The following is a 19,916-nucleotide window of genomic DNA, read 5'->3' as shown; positions in this document are numbered from 1 at the left end:
ATTACTTTAGATAGCTGCTGTCCAAATTCATCCAACTTTTGCTGCAATGGCGTGCGTTCTTGCTCCGTTGCAGCCATTTCGTCACGAATTTTACCAATCTCAGTGTTTCCACCTGTAGCAACGACCACACCGACAGCCTTACCAGCTGCAATGTTAGTGCCCTGAAAGAAAAGGAAAATTAAGCATCAACTGTGTAGTGACTACACTTAGGCCTAGAAATATTTGGACAATGACACAATTTGCACTGAGCTATTAAACGGAATAACTGGTAGTAAAAATGCAGTAGGTTATTTTTTTAAATAATAATTTCCAAATATAAATGGTGTAAGTGATGTGCTGCTTTGTTACTAAAATGAAGTATTTTGAAGAGGTCAGCACAGTGGAGCACAACACACAGTACCCCCCACCCAGTAATAACACTTTGTCATTAGCAAATTAATGAAGGCATTTGCGTGACATAATTTTGCAAATACACAGTAATAGGTTTATTTTTGTGTTCAAATGTTTTAAGTTTAATCAGTGTCAAGGTTTGCAGTGAGTTTCATTTTATTTTGTATGCAAATTGTGTTTTTTTTTTAGAAATCCACACTAAATGAAGTGTGCTGGTCAATTATTTGCAGGCCACTTTTTGCCTCTCTGCAATCCTGGTTTTGTGATACACCATTAAAGGTCGAGTACCGTAGTTTTAGTCTATTTTTATTCCATGACTTTGGATTAGGAATGCATTACTCAATATTCAGAGTACAGCTGTACAAAACAGATGTTTTGTGACAGTAATAGCATGAGTGTCCATGTAGAAGTTCCACTGTACTGTATAAGATGAGAATGGGACAAAAAGCTCATAGGTCACTTACAGAAAAGAGCATGTTCTTCTTGTCTTGGTTGACTGCACGGGGGTCTGGCACTGGGTCAGTGTGTTTGATAACAGACACAGATTCTCCTACACAGAGGGAACAACGTAAAAAGCAGCAGTGAGAGGTCACATGAGCAGTGGCTGTGCTTTGTTGACACTTTGCCTGCACTGCACGGTTCTCAGCTGTCCAAGCATGCATGACAACCATCAACTGGCGCTTTTTGCAGGGGGTGCATGATAGCTGGGACAGTATCTGATGATTTTACTGAACTCTGTGTGTTATCAACTCAGCAGGGGCTGTACATGTTCTGATAGGGTGCTACAGGCAGCGTCTGAATGTTACGTGGCCATGAATGGAGAAAAGAAGAGCAGTGGAAAAATAGTTGAAACACTAAAAATACCCAGAGGAGTTCACAACCAATTAGGGCAGTAGGAAAGGGATGAGATTTAAGGCCTTGATTCACATAAAACTCCTCTCACATTCAGCATCCATCCTTTTACGCCACTTTGAACATTTTCCATTGACGTCCAAATTATCCACCCACAGCTTCCTCTCTGTAGCCTTCCTTTCATCCCCATCTCTCAGACTTGATTGTTTTGTATTGACTGTACAGCCATGAATACATGATACCTTATTTGATCTGTCCGTGAAAGGGAGACTAATCATCTTTTTCCGCAGTGTTTAAATTGAAGGGAGTGTGAATGGATTTTTTTTTAATATTTGTGAGAAAACCAGTGGACAATTTGCTTTACCTGTTAGAATTGACTGGTCGACTCTCAATGTGGTTGACTTGATGCATGTCAGCCTGATGTCTGCAGGTACTTTATCACCAACTATGGACCAAAAGAAATGCAGAGAAAATCATTAGCATCACTATGGATAAGGATCTTCACTAGAGGTGTGACAAAATATCGAAATGGTGATATATCGTGATAATTTGTATCCCAAAAGGTTATCGATATGCTCCTGCCAGGAATCGAGATATCGTTTTAAGAAGGTGTCAATGTCTAAAAAATAAATAAGAAGGAACCAACAAGTCGCTACCAAAATCTTCTACCATAATCAGCGGTGCACAGAGGTGGTCCGCATGCGCGCATGCGTACTGGACGTAGACAAACGTGCTGGCCCTCAAAGGCTTCCATACGCTTTTGCGTACCGATGGCTTACCACTGTATTTGCGGCGGACACTAAAAAATCACTTCTCAAAATGTCAAAGAGGCAGGCCCCACTGAGTAATTATTTCCGTGTTCCCCCACCCCCGTCAAAAGACAGACAGACAACAGAGACGATACCGTATTTACCGAAAAAAAGGACTTTTGCTGAAAAGTGGCTGCAGGAGGTACCATGGCGAGAAGCAAATGATGCTCGCACGGAAATGTGGTACAAAATTTGCCGTGAGAATCCCAATGTCGCTCATAAGAGCAGGGCATTTTATGTAGAGTCAAAGAATTTCAGCCATCCAAACTTTGAAAAGCACGAAAAAAACAGAGCATGTGGCAATTAAGCAAACTATCAATGTCAGACAGGACCCCACTCGCCCTATGGACAAGTGGCAGAATAAAGTTAATGAAGAACAGCGCCATGCACTAACAAACGTGTTTTTGCTCGCATTTCACAAAGCTAAACATGCACGTTCAATGAGCTCTTATGAGGAAGACATCCCACTTTTACAAAGGCTTGGAGTTAAAGGGCATTATGCGGCTCCCACATTATTTTGAATTAGTGCATTTATGTTTATTTCTTTAAATTTCACTTCGAAGTAATTGCAATCTTGTTGTGCCAGTTGAGGTTAATCAAGCATTAATTGTTAATATAATTAATTAAAGGTAATTGGCTCTAAGTAAAACTTGTCATAATTTTATCGCATCAGGTGGGTAGGCTCTCAAGCTCAATGAGGACCAAGTCACATCTCCAGGTCCTCCTCTGAGAACCTGGGCAAAAAAATATGTGCACCCCTGACCATAATAGTGTCTGTTAACTCTAAGGCGGCATTAACGGTGCTCGACGCCCAATCCATTTAGACTGGGAACGTTTGTTCATTGGAAACCAGAATATTCACAGTCATTCTGTCCGATTTTCAGGGCATTTACAGGTCACTTGCTGTTCATTTTAGGGCATTTACAAGTCATTTTCTGTTGAGTTTGAGTCACTACCTATTCATTTGGGTGATTCCCAGGTCACTTCCTGTTCTGTAACTAAAAATAAACAGGAAATGACCCATAAAATACCCCAAAATCAACAGGAAGTAACTGAAAATCAACAGGTAAATGAACTTAAATGGCCCCAAATTACTTTAATTAATCATTGCCTGGCATTGGTTGCAACTGACGGCCATAGACGTTTAATCCGTTTGAAGTGGGAAGGATGGCAGCGAATGAACAAATGTTCATCCACTGACACCCTCCCAGTTCAAATGGATTGGACGTCTACTATTGATAAAACTCTTTCCAATTCACAGCAGAAACTTATTTTTCTGTTTGTTAGTTGTTTGTAGAATATCCTAGAATGATTTCCTGACCAATGTATCGATAATCATTGTATCGCCATATCGTCAGATCATCGTTATCGTGAGCTTTGTATCGCAAATCGAATCGCATCGTGAGGTACCAAGAGGTTCCCACTCCTAATCTTCACTATCAATAGGTTATGCCACAGAGAAGACGGGACTTCTGGCTAACTTTTTTTCTCTGACTTGTATACTTCCGGTATTCAGCATATTGGTTTGAGTTGAATCTGTCAACATGACAAGACAGATGAAATAATCTTAGATGAGCGCGTATAGTGCGTACTTCTGTGTTCATACAGTAGGGAGAAGAAGTATTTGATACACTGCCAGTTTTGCTGGTTTTCCCACTTGCAAGCCATGTAGAGGTCTGTAATTTGTATCATAGGTTCTCTTCAACTGTGAGGGACGGAATCTAATACAAAAATCCAGAAAATCACATTGTATAATTTTTAAATAATAAATTTGTATTTAACTGCATATATAAGTATTTGATACATTACCAACTAGTAAATATTTCGGCTCTTAGTTCTTTTTTAAGAACCCTTCCTGTTCTCCACTCATTACCGGAAGTAACTGCCCCTGTTTGAACTTGTTACCTTTATAAAAGACACCTGTTCACATGCTCAAACAAACAAACTACAACCTCTCCACAATGGCCAAGACCAAAGAGCTGTGTAAGGACATCAGGGATAAAATAATAGACCTGCACAAGGTTGGGATGGGCTACAGGAAAATAAGCAAGCAGCTTGGTGAGAAGGTAACAACTGTTGGAGCGATTATTAGAAAATGGAAGTTCAAGTTCACGGTTAATCTGCCTCGTTCTGGGGCTCCATGCAAGATCTCACCTCGTGGGGCATCACTGATCATGAGGAAAGTGAGGGATCAGCCCAGAACTACACGGCAGTACCTGGTCAATGACCTGAAGAGAGCTGGAACCACAGTCTCGAAGAAAACCATCGGAATCACATTACGCCGTCATGGATAAGAATCCTACTAGGCACGCAAGGTCCTGCTGCTGAAGCCAGTGCATGTCCAGACACGTCTGAAGTTTGCCACTGACCATCTGGATGATCCAGAGGAGCAATGGGAGAAGGTCATGTGGTCGGATGAGACCAAAATTGAACTTTTTGGTCTTAACTCGGCTCGTCGTGTTTGGAGGAAAAAGAAGGACGAGTACAACCCCAAGAACACCATCCCAACTGTGAAACATGGAGGAGGAAACATTTTTTGGGGCTGCTTCTCTGCCAAGGGTACAGGACAACTGCACCGTATTGAGGGGAGGATGGATTGAGCTATGTATCGCCAGATCTTGGCTGACAACCTCCTTCCTTCAGTGGGAGCCCTGAAGATGGGTCGTGGCTGGGTCTTCCAGCATGACAATGACCCAAAGCACACAGCCAAGGCAACTAAAGCGTGGCTCCGTAAGAAGCATCTTAAGGTCCTGGAGTGGCCTAGCCAGTCACCAGACTTGAACCCGATAGAAAATCTAAGGAGGGAGCTGAAAGTCCGTGTTGCCCGGCAGCAGCCCCGAAACCTGAAGGCTCTGGAGAAGATCTGCATAGAGGAAAGGGCCAAAATCCCTGCTGCAGTGTGTGCAAACCTTGTCAAGGACTACAGGAAACGTTTGGTATCTGTAACAGCAAACAAAGGTTTCTATACCAAATATTAAGTTCGATTTTTGTGATGTATCAAATACTTATTTCATGCAATTAAATGCAAATTTATTATTCAAAATCATACGTGATTTTCTGTTTTTTTGTATTAGATTCCGTCCCTCACAGTTGAAGAGAACTTATGAAACAAATTACAGACCTCTACATGCTTTGCAAGTGGGAAAACCAGCAAAATCGGCAGTGTATCAAATACTTGTTCTCCCCACTGTATGTGTCAGGCTTCTAGGAAATTGTTGGAATTGTTGTGCATAGTTAACATTTATGCTTTCCTTATAGTTAGTTACCAGATAGGATAACTTCTGTCTAGTTAGCCTTTCCTTTGTTCTGAGCCATGTCCCACCCATGTAGTCTATGTATTCTATTCAATGTTCTATGTTGTTTTCCTGACCCGTCCCATCCTATTGTTTGCCCCTGAATAAAGAAGGCTGCTATCACAGCAGCTGGGGGGAGCAGCTACCAACCTCCACAAAAGCTACATCGACTTCCTGCGTGTTCTTTTTAGCCAAGCTAGGTGTACATAAACCTAGCTTCAAATCTAACAGAAATATATAACAGTGCAGAGGTTTCTTTTTTTGCTTTGAGGATATGAGAGATTAGGAGATCAATAAATGTGGATCATGGCTATCTGTACAAACAAATTTCCTATCACATGCGACAACCGCATGTGTAGCTGTGATTTTTTTTTTCTTTTAAAGAGGACATACTGGAGCAAGCAGCTCAAACCTGACAGTGTTTGTTTAACACTTGAGTTATCCCTGTGTTGTTTGAGTCAAAACATTACTCTGTCACGCATTCAAGTTTTTGGGAGCGTATTCAGACCTCCCTAAGACGAGGACGACATGCATGGCCAAGAAAATATTTTAACTGACCATGACTACAATGTGCGTTCCGATCCGACCTTGCACTAGAAGAAAATGCAAGTCTGCAGGAGACTTGCATGCTCGGCTCAAAATATAAGGTTCTTTGTCATCAAGTGATACAAGTTCAGGCTAGATAGGTGAAGTGCGCGGATTAAATTAACTTTGTGTATTTTAAATTTACCTTACTGTCAATTGTAAATGCAATTTGAGCCATAAAGCTTAAAGCCTTTATCCTTCTTTGTGGTTTTAAGCATAACAGTTCGTTTTTATGATTGAATTCATGTCCTTGAGAAAAAAGTGAGGTAAATCTACTAGTAACGAGAGTGAAAAACAATGCTATTTCGCTTGAGAGAGCGATAGGCAGAAGTGGCGTAGTGCAGCACGGAAGTTTGGCTGGAGGTCCGTGGCATATAGGCTATTACTGCAAGAATAGCTTGCCATCCAATTTGTTGCTTTTTGATGACGTACAGGTTGAATGAGCCCAATGTGAGTGTCCATACTGCACACTTGCAACCAATATATTCCTCCATTATCTGTACCGCTACTTCTCATGAGGATGAGGGGGAGCATCGAATACATATTCTATTTATAGCCACCAACTAACTAGGCCTTGGTCGGATTTGAGAAAAAAATCATGACTTGGTGAACATAGCATAAAAAATTACAAAACATTTTTTAGGTACCTTTCTTGCCACTCAAGCACACTGTACAACATCACATTACAATAACAAAAAATCAAGAAATACAATGTTTATTTGATCCTGAGCACATACTAGGGGTGCAACAGTTCAGTTAGCCCACGGTTTGGTTTGAACCTCGGTTTTGGGATCACGGTTTCGGTTTGGCTTTTTTTTTTTTTTTTTTTTTTTTTAAACCTGCCTTTACTTTGCTTTGAAAAAAATGAAATAAACACTTAAAATGTAAATATTTTCGACTGTTAAAATGCCTCTTAGCTCTTTGGCTAGTGTAGTGGCTGACTACTGAAATATACACACAGTAGTAAAAAAGTTACTTGGCAAAGTAACTGGTGATACATGACCTTTGCTACGTGTGGAGGTCATTTAATGTTGTGAATCAACCGTTAAAGTTGTTAAAATTACTCCCGTTTTTGCACAAGTTACTTTCTGTCTACTTTCGACATGTGAAAATTTTAAAACTGTTTCATCCTTTAAAGATAGACTCAAGTCAAGATTTTGTCGATTTAGGAGTATTTTAGATAAAAAGTTGCTTCGGTTCGCTCCGAAGGTTTACGACAACAGAGCCATTCTGAGAAGTTTATTGCTCTAAAATGGCGGCTGTTTACTAACGCTACTGAGTCTTTCATTTCACATGTAGTTCTATATGCATGAGATATCTAGGCGTAGATTGTATGCTGTCTGCTACAGGCAGGAAATATTGGAGCCACCCAGCCCAGCATCGTGTTTGCTACAGCGTCTCAACAAACACTCTTCCCTCTCCGTGTCTGACTTTTCTCGCGTCATTCAACCAAGTTATTAACGAACATTGTCTCTTTGCAGAAATGGTGACCAAATCCGAACGGATGAAAAAAAAAAACGTGCAGATATTGAACGTAATGTACGGCGTACACATTTAAAAATCAGTGCTCACTTGTACAAATTACGACGAGACCGTACAACTTGACAGGTATGAGTTATAGTGGACCGTCACAGTTAGGTAGTGGCACTCTGTAGCACGGGACGTCCAACTATCAGTGGTCAGGGCGGAACTATGTGCTTTAGCGAAATCATCTTCGATGGCTTTGTGTGCCATTTCATAAATGTCGGGGATTACGTTGCTGGAGAAATATGTCCGCGAGGGAACAATGTAACGCGGGTCAAGCGTTGCAAATAAATGAATGAAGCCTGCCGTGTGTTTTCACTGGTGTCATCTTCGGGGTTGTCCTGCCCTGAGAAAGTGATATCTGTGGGTGATGCCGGCTGAGGTGCCGGAGTCATGTTATAAAAGTGTTGCCATTAGCATGGGGAACAAGCGCTGAGCAATGCTTGCAAATTTTATTTATTTTTTTCAATATTTTCTCTCCCTCCGCATTGTAGACCACGGGGAAACCGAAATGTTGCCACACCGCAGATTTGAAAGAAGCCGGTGCTTCCTCAAAATTCGGTCTCTCCACTCCTCTGCTCACCATAGCTATTTGTTTTCTTTCTTGTTTCACTTTCACTTCGCTCGTAAGCGAGAGAGGGCATTACTCGGCTTCTATCACACAGGTGCTTGACAGCGATCCGACATTTACTTGCGGGGCGGGAATTTCTCCACAGCGGTGCTTCACGTCACACACAGGCACACAGAGCTCGATCAATTCATTCCACAAGCGTTCGGAATACATTAATTGCAAAACCGAAAAAGCGCGGTTCATTAAGGCGTATTGAACCGTACGGGGCGAACCGTATGGTTCGGCTTTGAACCGCAAACCGTTGCACCGCTAGCACGTACGTTTAAAAAATCCAGAATAATTGATTGGTATCAAGTCTTTTTATCTTTTTTTTTAACAAAGTGGAGCTAGGGGGCAAAATTGGAATGTTAAGGGGTACATAGTCTTGTATGAACAGTAAAAACAGACATGTAAAACTCCTTCAGCCTCTTAAGCGCCCAAATGAGAGGGTGGGAGAGGGGGGTGTAAGTGGAATTGGGCTCAATGACTCTTGCAAAACACACATCCAAAAATGGGAAAACTATTTTCATCAGTTGCAAATGTTCTACTGGATTGACAGAGTGGGACTAATTTTTGTTAGCACACATGCTAACATTCTAATGAACAAACATCCAATCAAGCAATACGGCTTTAGTATCCTCACTGTAAAATGCCAAAGCAAATTTTTATAGGTTGAAATTCCTTGACTAGATAGTAGTATCAGCCTTGCCAAATATGGCCAGCTAACTGCTATACTGGTAGCTGTCAGAATCTTCATGACCACCTGCCTACCTTCAAACTACTTTGGACATCATCACTGAACAGAGACCGATAGACAAGATGAACAACACGCTATTGCCGATCTGTCAAAAGATTATCTAATCATGACACCAATGCATGATTTGATTAACTAAAACTGCATATGACTCAGGTCTTTTCAAAAGTGAAAAAAACACCTCAAGGATGACTACAGGAAAACATAACAGATCACAACACAATCATAAAAATATCTGTGCAGCTCACTCCATCACCTAACTACTGAGCATGGGAGGCCTAGTGAGACCAAGATGGGAAAGATTTTGTTGTTCCATGATGCTTCTTGGAGACCGAGCACGTAGACCAGCAACTTTCAACGACCTTTCACTGGGTCATTAAAGCCCTTGAGAGAGACTGTTCTTTTTGTGAATGGAAAGATTAAATTCACAAATAAACTTTGCTGATGCGGTAGGTGATATGAGCAAATAAATACACCATCAATTATTGTTGCAAGATTTTCCAATAATAATCTAAAAATAACCTATAAAAGATCCAAGGATATTTAAAATGCATAAATATACAGCATTCCAGAGCAGAAGCTCATATATATGAAAGTGTTTTCCAGCAGGAGGCACAAAGGACGTTTTATCATCACTGGACAGGGCACTACAAAATTGATTTCCATGTTAGGGGGTACACCTAGCTTTTCTTTTTTCCTCCATAAAGAACTGAATCATGATTTATCTGACCACAGAAGAGTTTCCACTTTGCCACACTCCATTTAAATGACCGCTGGCCCAGAAAAACGCCTGCGCCTCTGGGTCCTGTTTAGAAATGGCTTCTTCTATGCACTGCCGAGTTGCAGCTAGCAACACCGGATGGCTCGGGGGATTCTGTTCACCAACAACGGTTTCTGGACATATTGTTGAGTCCACTTTTAGGTTTCCCTTTATTATAGCATTCTTGTTTGCGGTAGAGCGACATTTGAAGGCCCCTAAGATCACTAGCATCCAGTTTGGTTTTTCGGGTTTGACCCTTACGCATAGAGATTGTTCCAAATTCTCTGAATCCTTGGATTATGTTATGCAATCACTGTGGATGATAACTTCAAAGTTCAAAATCTTGGCGTTTTTTTCACTGACATTTTTCTTTCCTCTACTAATCTTAGCTTCTGAAAGACACTGCCACTCTTGAGTTTTTTTCATCTTCAATTGTGTTGCCAATAGACCTAATTGGTGGCAATTCGTCTTTCAGCTGTTCATTATATGTACAATTGACTTTTCCAGCCTTTTATTGCTACATGTCCCAACTTTTTTTTAAATTTGTTGACATCATGAAAAATATTTAAAGTAAAAAATGATTTCCCTTAGAATGATATATATTCTCAGTTTAAACTTTTGATTAAGGATGCCCCGATCACATATTTTTTGCGGCTGAGTCCGAGTCACATGATTTTGAGAATCTGCCAATACAGTGTCCCGATCCGATACCGAAATAATTTTTTAACAAATGTTCCAAACATGTTACTGTCCCACTGTGCCGCCTTCATTATGTGAATTATTTTAAACAAGAATAACGTAAACAAATGCTTGTCTTAGTGAATGCTTCATTGAGCGAGTTTGCTCACGCTGCAGACAACAGGCTCTCACACTGTGAGTTGCCACAGCACATTTATGCACGTTTAACGATGATTGACAGATTTGTGCCTTTGATCGTAAAGCTACCAAGCTTCTCTGGTAAGATCAAAGCTCCAAACCTGTCATCGTCATCGTTAACTTTAAGTACCAAACACAAGCTGGACAGTTTGGCCACACTGCTTAGCAGAAGGGAGGGTGAGAGGCTGTGACACTCTACGAGCATGAAGCAGAAAAACATGAATATATATATTTTTTTATTACAAACCCTATCCTTCTCACCAGATTCCGATCCTCTGAAAAATGGCGCGATCAGCCAGATTACGTGATCGGATCGGAACGAGAGTTTGACCGATCTAGGTTTTTCAGGACCAATACATATGATTAGTAGTTAGAGGCGCCAATGACCGATTTGAGCCGATATTCATTTGCAGTAAAAGTGTAAAAATTGGCGTAAAAAATGTGAATAATGCAAACACTGAACTACATTTAAATGCCTAAAGCATGCTTACTGAATCACATAAATGGAAAATAATAGCTCCAGAAGTGCCTGAATTTCCTAGACTCACACACAACTCTTATAATGTTGAATAAAAGGTTAAATAAATAGCGCTCTAAAATTTTTCTAAAGAAAATACAACAAAAATACAAGTTCTCAGGCTCAGCAGCACCTCTTGTAAAGTTAAATAGCAACGTCCTGATTTTTGTCACAATAAATAACATTTCAATATAACTAAAATAATTTAACCCAGTTTTAAATTAATTTTTTTCATACTGGCCTGTCGGATTAAAAAAAGGCCGATACCGATATAGGTCAAATTTCCAAATATCGGCGTCGATAATGGGCCCGGCCGATAATCGATCTATCGCTAATTGGGAACTTCCTTACTTTGATCAGTCAATTTTAAAAAATGAAATTTGGCACGTCATCATTGCATTCAAATTTTATCCATAATTTGTATAGATTGTATTACCTATTGCAGAGGTTTAAAAAAAAAAAAAGTTTTTCTCTTGATAATCTTACCTGCAACCTCCACAATGTCTCCGGGTACAATATCCCTGGCCTTGATTCGCTGGACACTCTTCCTATCCTGACGGTAGACCTTTCCCATTTCTGGCTCATATTCCTTAAGGGCTTCAATTGCATTTTCTGCATTTCGCTCCTGGTGGGGGAAATGGGACGTTAACAATATTATTAAAAAATAAATACAGTGGTACCTCTACATACGAATTTAATTCGTTCCAGGACCTTGTTTGTAAGTCGAAATGGTCGTATGTCGAGCAGGATTTTCCCATAGGAATACATTATAATTCCATTAATTCGTTCCAAAGCCTAAAAACATACACTAAATTCTTAATAAATACTGCTGGCACTGTTACAAATGGCAATTAAACATAGAAAAACAAATAAGTTATAAATAAATAAGTCAGAATAATATAATAATAAGAAGAAGAATTAATAATTATTCCTGTAAATAATGTAACGAATTGGATTCTAATATGGCGGACACTTTTTACTGTCCCTGAACGCACCGCGAAGCTGACGTCACGGTGAGATAGGTCGGTGCGGTAGAGATAATACTTTCGTTTTCTTGAGAGCAGTCAACTGCTTAAGACAATGGGCGTTTTGTGTTGGATAAGTTCTTAAATAAATGATAAAAACGTGACGAAGCTGGCGATTTCCTTGGCAATGTTACCACAATAATAATTGTCACCTTAACTTATAAATAGTGGCGAACGGTGGTCGGAAGAGGACCATGGAGCTGTATTGTTGAGCCAGTTCAGGGACGCGCACACCAAGCTCATATTTTTCTATAACTTGCATCTTCATTTCAAAGGTAAGCATCACTTTTTTCCTTGTTTCTCCAACTGTATCAACTTTTTTTGAAAACTGTGTTGATTTCTCACACAAGAAAATCCACCGTGCGTTCGTTTGCAGTGCTGTCATGTCGTCGTATTTCGAGCAACTCGTCGGATGTAGAAACAAATGGCGGCTCAAATTTTACGTCGGATGTCGAAAAGATCGTGTGTCGAAGTGATCGTATGTAGAGGTACCACTGTAAATTAAAAGGCATTTCAAACCAAAAGAGCGTTGAAAACAAAAAAAAAAAGCTCTTTAGTCAAACACACTTTATGCTCAACAGAGTTGGGCATATATTGATTATAGAAAACAAACATCAACCATCATTAATAATTCATTGAGCAATTTGTTTAACTTTTCGTATTTATAGAAAAAAAAAAAATCAGCAGATTATGCAAACAGTCAAGCTAACATTACCAAATAATATAGAGTCACTGTCAAGCTAGTGAGCAGATTAATCACATGCATACCTTTTTGCAAGTGTATTTGATTTTGCTAACTTTCTTGGTATAATAGTTTTCAATCTTTCAAAAAAAAAATCCAAGCTTAAGACATTGAAAATGCTAAAGTTAAAGCCAAAGGCTTTTTCAATCAGAAAAACAACAAGGGTGAACAATAAATAATTACCACTCTTGTGTACACAACAAAGTAAAATAAAAGAATAGTGCCAATTAATCCACATATCTACTGTCGCAAGACTGCTCACACAATCAGCCAACCCCATGAATGATTCTTAGTTCTTTTCTGGGCTGTTCCATTGAGGAGTCAACGCAAAATGAATTTGCTTTCCTTTGTTTCCCTATAAACATTTTTCATGGGTGGTTGCCTTATTTTCTTGTCAAAAGTTTCAACATATTTAGGGAAATAAGACATGATTTGGAGGAACTGAAACTGTGAAGACTTGTAGAGGTCAGAACAAGTAACAACTTCATTAGTTACAGACAGCCATCACGTTTAACATCTGTACCAGTCTATTAACATTCCATTAAAAAAATAATAAAAGCAGGAACACAGAAAGACAAATGCATACAGCAATGTTTAGTTCATTTGTGTTACTTCCAATCCTACAGTATTACTGTCATTTGTTCAAACATAAGCTATTCGTTGATTGTGTATTTACCTGCCAGACCCCTACAACAGCGTTGGCTATGAGAATAAGTAGGATCACAAAAGGCTCCACAAAGGCAGTTACTGTTTCTTCCCCCTCTTCAAACCAGGCCAAAACCTGAAAAGAAGGAAACACAAGCATTAGATGCACCTAAAATATGTGCCGGCGAAAAACAAGTAAAAAAATTGGAAAGGACCACATAATTTAAAACGGGTGTTTGCACAGGTAATGCATAAATGTAGTTAAAGATTATTGTGTAGTCTATATTTTGGCACTTATTTTATAGTGCTGGACCTAAGCCCCTCTTCTGGGGTAAAAACTAGTTATCTGAGGATTGTCTTGTTTTTCATCTGCATTTTCATTCGCAATATTTAGGTCAAAAACTGTGCGAGCCTAATGACCTCAAGCCTAGAGTAAGGGCCTATTTCCCCAAGGGAGAAGGTTTGTTCCTAATCTGTTAGTTGTATGCAATATTAATTCAAATGAGGAAAAATAGCGTGAGAACAAATCTTTAAACTTTCTTGAATACATATAATATCTGAAGAACATATTACACCTATTACCTCATTACGCGGAAGCAAGTCATGCCGCTTAAAAACAACAGTATTCTAATTAATGACAGCATTACTAGAATGACAAAAATGGGTGGTTAACATGTTAACTTAGCATTTGACAATTTTCAAGTGTGGTTATGTTATGCCAGTTTTGATGCCTGAGAAAAATAACAGTAAGGAATTTTTGGGTGAAAAACTGATTCCCCTTTCATTCTATAGCTAACAGAACACAAGGCACTTAAATACACATTACATCATACAAGGTTACTCGGACGACTTATTTATTTGATGAGTCACACACCTACCTTACTTTAAAAACTTTTTAAATGAAGCCATGTTGAAACGGGTGTTAGAAAGTGGGAACGGCACCAAGTGTGACAGAAAAATGTTAGGGTTATACAGCTGATAAAGAGTACCGATACCCACAGCCATTACATTTTCATATTTCGATTAAAACTTATTTTAATTAAACCATGTCTGTTATACTTGTATAGTGGCAATGGCAAAGAATAAATTCACTTATTTTCCTTCAACAAAATTGTAGTGTAAGAGTACTTTTTCGTGTACGAGTAAAGATGATACAGTCATAGGTCAATCCCTGTTTGAAGGGATTCTAAGTCAGTAGGAAACATGACATTTGTGTGGGGTTTGCAATTCCAAAAACATACGAAACACGATGTCCAAACAACACGATGGAACTACATCTATTTCATGTGTATGTAGTGGACAAAATGAAATTTGATGACATGGCTGGAGGACATAAAATGGCAATAAGAATCACCAAATAGTTGGAGATTTTTTTATATTTCTGAGTGTCATCTACAAACTATACAAGACATTAAATGAGAAGGCATCCGTTATAAATTGATAATTGCATATCCTTTCACTGATGTGCTCAATTTGGTGTTAGCTCAACCATTGTAATGACCATCTGCCGCCTTTTCATTATCAGTCTACCATTTCTCATGTACCTTAAGTATCAGCCACTTCAGGCTTCAATGGCCCTCATGTAAACAGGCTGTACATTTCAATGACAGAGATGCCTGTTATCTTTTCACCGATTTAAGAACGTGACAGACTTTCCCTCCCAATCACAAAAAACCCTACTTGCCTTGTGTTAACATCACTGCTGTGAAACAACACAGACTCAGGTGTCATAGTTATGTTTGATTTGCATTAAGTGCAAAAAACTCATCTGGCTTCTTTCGAATACACTCTGCAGCACTCAAACTTAATCTATCAAGATTTATGTTTGTTTTAAAAGGGTTTGGTCTGTGAATCAAATGTATGTGATGTTTTCAGATGATCCACATATAAATCCTGTCTTTCTTCCGTTGTCATAAAAAAATAATAATAATAATAATAATAAAAATAAAAATAAAAATTGGAATTTATATTTGTGCCAAATGAAAATAATTCCTCTGACACCAGTGTTTCCAGACTATGGCCTAGACAAGACTAACAAGTATATCAGTCCTGCACGATATTGTTTGAACTTCGCGATTTTTTTTTTTTTTTTTTAAACATGCATCCATGCAATTCAGGTATCTGAAAACTGTGAAAGTGTGTCTTGGGCTACGTCTACACTAGGAAGGATAATAGCCTTAAAAGTGTAATTAGATGGACTATACGGCATGTCGGCCACACAAGTATGCCTATTATCCGGATTAGTTGTTAGACGGATAACAAAAGCGGGTAATGTTACCCACCGCCTACGCGCCGCCTAATATGGACTGCTGTCTCCGTACAACATTCGGATCATGAAGGGACGTCATGCCGTCGATGTTTTTAGTACGGTATGACAGCATGTAAACAATGGAGGCGGACGATCACGACGTGGCATTCCTGCTCTTTTCTTTTCCGCGATTTTTTCTTTAACTTTCAAACTACGTCTCAATAATAACCTTCAATTCAGTCCCCATATGGGGTCCTCCCATCGCGGATGAGGTGGAGATGAGTTTTTTACAGAGCTCGTTTCCCCCGAGTTGTCTCACATCAGCCAGCTGCGGGGCTGGCCCCTCCCAACTCAATGCCGACCTAACATAAGTACTGTATATAAAAATGCATAGAGGAAAATTAAACCCCGAAAAGTGACCTGCGTGGTACCCCCAGTCGAAGAGGCGCACGATCAGTTTTTTTTCCAAGACATTTCTGCCTGTCAAAACTGTTGACACTTCCAGGATCGCCATTTTTAAGCACAAGCAGCCTGGTTGCGGCTTCCAGGAAAGATACCCAGCGCCACAACATATGCTTCTATTTGTTATTTTCCAAGTGGTGAGAGTGCAGCTGAGCATCGATTGTAACATCCCAAGTAATGATGTCAGGCTTTCGTTGTTTTATGAAGATTTCTTTCAATCACAACTCTGCTCCTGCTCGTAAAAGCCGAGCGTGCTCTCCCTTCCACTCTCGCTCCTGCGTGATGCGTTCGATTGCGATCACGGAAAAAACAGTGATCACAAAACAATGACAGCCTAGAAGGTGTAGTAATTTCAAAATTTGCTGTGGGCGAGAAATGAGTTTTGGTTCAGAGGTAAACCACATGGGCGATGACGTAACACATGAGGCTTCTGCTTTTTACGCATGCGTAGTTTGCGCAAATCCAGGCGTACCTTGCAGAAGCAATGGGGCCCTTAAACGCACCTTAAACGAAGTGTGGACAAGTATAAAAATAGTCGGCAAAATACCCTGGAGAAAATTATCTGTCCTAGTTTAGATGTAGCCTCAGTGTGTACTAGGCTGTGTGGAGCACATGATCTTTTATTTTCTTATATAATATATGTTTAATAGTTCTGATTCTGTTGAAATGTGACCAATAGAGACCTGACCTCAAACCTATTAGGAATCTGGTGGGTGCTCAATGCCTACATTCACACGGAAGATCCATTTCTAAAAAAAATTGTTTTGCCCATAATCGATATGTATCTGACGTTAAAAACTGTATGAACAGTCAAATTCCGATGTTTTCAAATTCGACCTGGGCGTTTTTCATATGTAAATATAAATCGTATATGTATTTGATCTCTGCCCTATGAACTATCATCTGTAGACATCTGATCAATATGTCATCAACAAGTGAAAAACCAGTTTGACATAACAAATACGAATGAGCAATGGCACAAAAAATAGTGATAAGAAAAACATGAATTATGAATACAAATGTATCAACTGTGTTCTTCTCTTAGCTTTACTTTGACGTAGCATTTGTCAATTTACTACAACTACTCAACAACTCAATATACTACAACGTTTATGCACAAGGTATGCAATCTGTCGGAATTTTGGGCCTGGCATCAAGGGTCCATTTCCATCCCTAAGATTTAGAATTGCAGAAAATGAACAAACTGAATATTATTCCATTACTAGTTTGGTTTGTAACATGCGCTGTTACAAACCAAGACTTCAGAAATCTGATAATATTTTTGTTGAGGGGCTAAAATTGAGGCAAACAATGCAACCAATCAATGTATTGATTAGTTGTCAGTGTAATTGTGATATTGCTGGAAAAACCTCTTTCACAATTATCTTATGGCACACAACTTCAACGATTTTGATTGAATGCACCGTCTAACAATATAATCCTGAATACCATTTCTGGGAAAAAAGATGCTCCTTGAACTGAGGTACATTGAGTGCTTGTACAAATCTTATGTTAAATACGATTGTTTACCCCCCACACAAAATAGAAGGACATGATTGGCATATAGTAATGTACATTTTCATTTCCTACCAAGTGTATTTCAATCATAACCTGGTCAGACAGCTGTTACCTCAACAATCCTTGTAAGTAGTTTGTAACCATTAGACAGCTCCATTCTACATCCTTTGCACAAACAGTGTTAAGTCAGAAGTGCAAAATAAATAAGAGCAATACTTACAAAGGATATGCAGGCAGCCAGTAACAGGATCCTTACTAGGAGATCTTCAAACTGTTCAACAACGAGCGCCCAGAGGGACTTGCCTTTGCAGGATAAAAAGTTAACAATTACAATTAATCGAAAAATTGGAAAAATAAGCCAATCGTCTACTCACCCTCCTCTGCTGGCAACTCTAAAAAGAACAGAGAAAGATAAATAAGGTTAAATTGCTATCAGTGGCAATCACGCAACAACAGAAGCCGGACAATAACCAGTCATTAATGAGTCAAACCATCGTTTACAGTATTTCATTACGCACGCCGTGACGTCACCCTCAGTTTCATAAACGTGACGTCCGCCAAAAACACGGGCCATACAACGTTGCGTGACACGGCAAGTGCTTATAATAAGCCGCTGTCCTTACCGTTGGGTCCGTAACGCTCCCGTTGTTTCTTGATTTGCTCCGAGCTCAGGCCAGTGCTCTCGTTCACGTTAAAAAAGCTGTAAACTTCTTCAACCGTCTTTGTGTGCGCGTTGTCCATGATGAACGGCCACTCGAGGACACCCGTTTGCCTATATGGGTTCCGTTCCGACCTCGACCTTACAGGGTCTTTCTTCGCTTTTATTTTTTTTTAACTACTAAAATGAATACACTTGGACGCTTTTCACCCCGGAACTGAGTGTATATGGGTTTAACACAGAGCAACAGCGAGCAGGTGCCTGCTACGAGTGGCCGAATTAACGGCTACGGTGCTAAATAGCCACCGAAGCTAAGCTAACAATTCGGATGTGGCTTGATTTCGCCGGTAGCGCTGTGCTCGCTCTCCCCAGAAACCCTCGACGGAAAATTCATAGCACTGACGACGTAAATATCCGCCCTCTTACTGTTTATGCGACGAAGCTCGAGTAATCTTTACAGTCGGATAGTTTAAACATGCGGCTGTCTTGTAGCACAGTCCTAGCCTGCTTTGCCTGTGTATTATTGCGGAATCACCGACGTCCACCTCGCAACCAATTGCATTTGTCCGGTGCAGTTTGCGTGTGGGTCGAATGCGGTGTTCGGTGTCCGCATGTGGAACCATCTGATTGGTTACTCAAACAGGATGTTTCTCTCCCCTGATTGGTTATTCAAACCGGAAATCCTTTGCGTATCACCTTATTATATTTATTTATCTTTAGTTTAACATTTTACGAAAATAGTTTTTAGACATTTTGTTTGGCCTATCCAATATTAAAGTACAGTACCAGAAATAGATAAAAGATATGTTATAAATCTTATTTTAATTTTGGCAAAATTTCACATTCACTGTGTAAAACATGCGAATCAAAGACCAAATTGTCATGTTTTTGGAAAAATGTTTTCTTTATATTTGGACGATTTAAGTTCCTCTTCGAACCCCAAGGCTATAAGGGCCGAAAGACTTTGCAAACTATACAGCTTTTTGTTGTTGCTGTAAACTGTTGATTGTATGTGAATTGTCTCGCCCTATGTTTGTATATTTGTATTTGTTATTAATAAAGTTTTTTTTTTCTTTTAACATTTTCCATATATAAAAATACAAAATAATATGTCAATACAATTAAACATTCAATACTAAAACACAGCAGGCCCAACGTCATCATTGATTGCATGAATTGCTTTATAGTGTAGATTTTAATTTCTTATATTTACTTATTTTATTGTTAATTATTTCTTTTAAAAAACTTAATGTTTACAGTTTAATAACTGATGTGATTTTGATGATTTAGAGCTGTACAAGTAACTTAGACTTGACCTTATCTATTATGAACGGCCCCAAAAATATATCATTAATTATTTTTATGTTGCATCCATTATCTTTTGCCATTCAAACAGAAAAAAATATTCTTAGTTTCTCCCAAGTCTGGATAACATAAATTTGCACAAACTTTGGGCATAGGCAGAGTATGTTCCTAAAATGAATGATATGAGAAGTAAATTGCACAATTAAAAAAAAAAAAAAAATCTGTATATATATATATATATATATATATATATATATATATATATATACCTGTATATATGTGTGTGTGTGTATATGTATGTATATATTAGGGCTGTCAAAATTATCGCGTTAACGCGCGATAA

The 19,916-nt window shown here is 39.1% G+C and overlaps 1 protein-coding gene across 2 annotated transcripts in view; it reads right to left on the bottom strand.

The window, feature by feature from the left end:
• The window catches only part of atp2a2b (ATPase sarcoplasmic/endoplasmic reticulum Ca2+ transporting 2b), a 28,280-nt gene extending 9,402 nt beyond the window's left edge, over positions 1–18,878 (bottom strand). For both annotated transcript variants that reach the window (XR_009061102.1, XM_057818971.1), the window contains exons 1-8: positions 18,234–18,878; positions 17,985–18,002; positions 17,831–17,913; positions 13,414–13,518; positions 11,457–11,595; positions 1,607–1,687; positions 855–940; positions 6–161 (exon numbers count right to left, since the gene is read on the bottom strand). Coding sequence is in view for 1 of the 2 variants with exons in the window: in XM_057818971.1 (XP_057674954.1) it covers positions 6–161; positions 855–940; positions 1,607–1,687; positions 11,457–11,595; positions 13,414–13,518; positions 17,831–17,913; positions 17,985–18,002; positions 18,234–18,351 (786 nt within the window). In the remaining variant the exon portion in view is untranslated. The remainder of the gene's footprint in view (positions 1–5; positions 162–854; positions 941–1,606; positions 1,688–11,456; positions 11,596–13,413; positions 13,519–17,830; positions 17,914–17,984; positions 18,003–18,233) is intronic.
• Positions 18,879–19,916: the final 1,038 nt, after the last annotated feature.

This window comes from Corythoichthys intestinalis, chromosome 17 (assembly GCF_030265065.1).
Source record: "Corythoichthys intestinalis isolate RoL2023-P3 chromosome 17, ASM3026506v1, whole genome shotgun sequence".
Lineage (NCBI taxonomy): Eukaryota > Metazoa > Chordata > Actinopteri > Syngnathiformes > Syngnathidae > Corythoichthys > Corythoichthys intestinalis.
The sequence above is the reverse complement of the archived record's forward strand: the minus strand, read 5'-3'. Positions and strand labels throughout refer to the sequence as shown.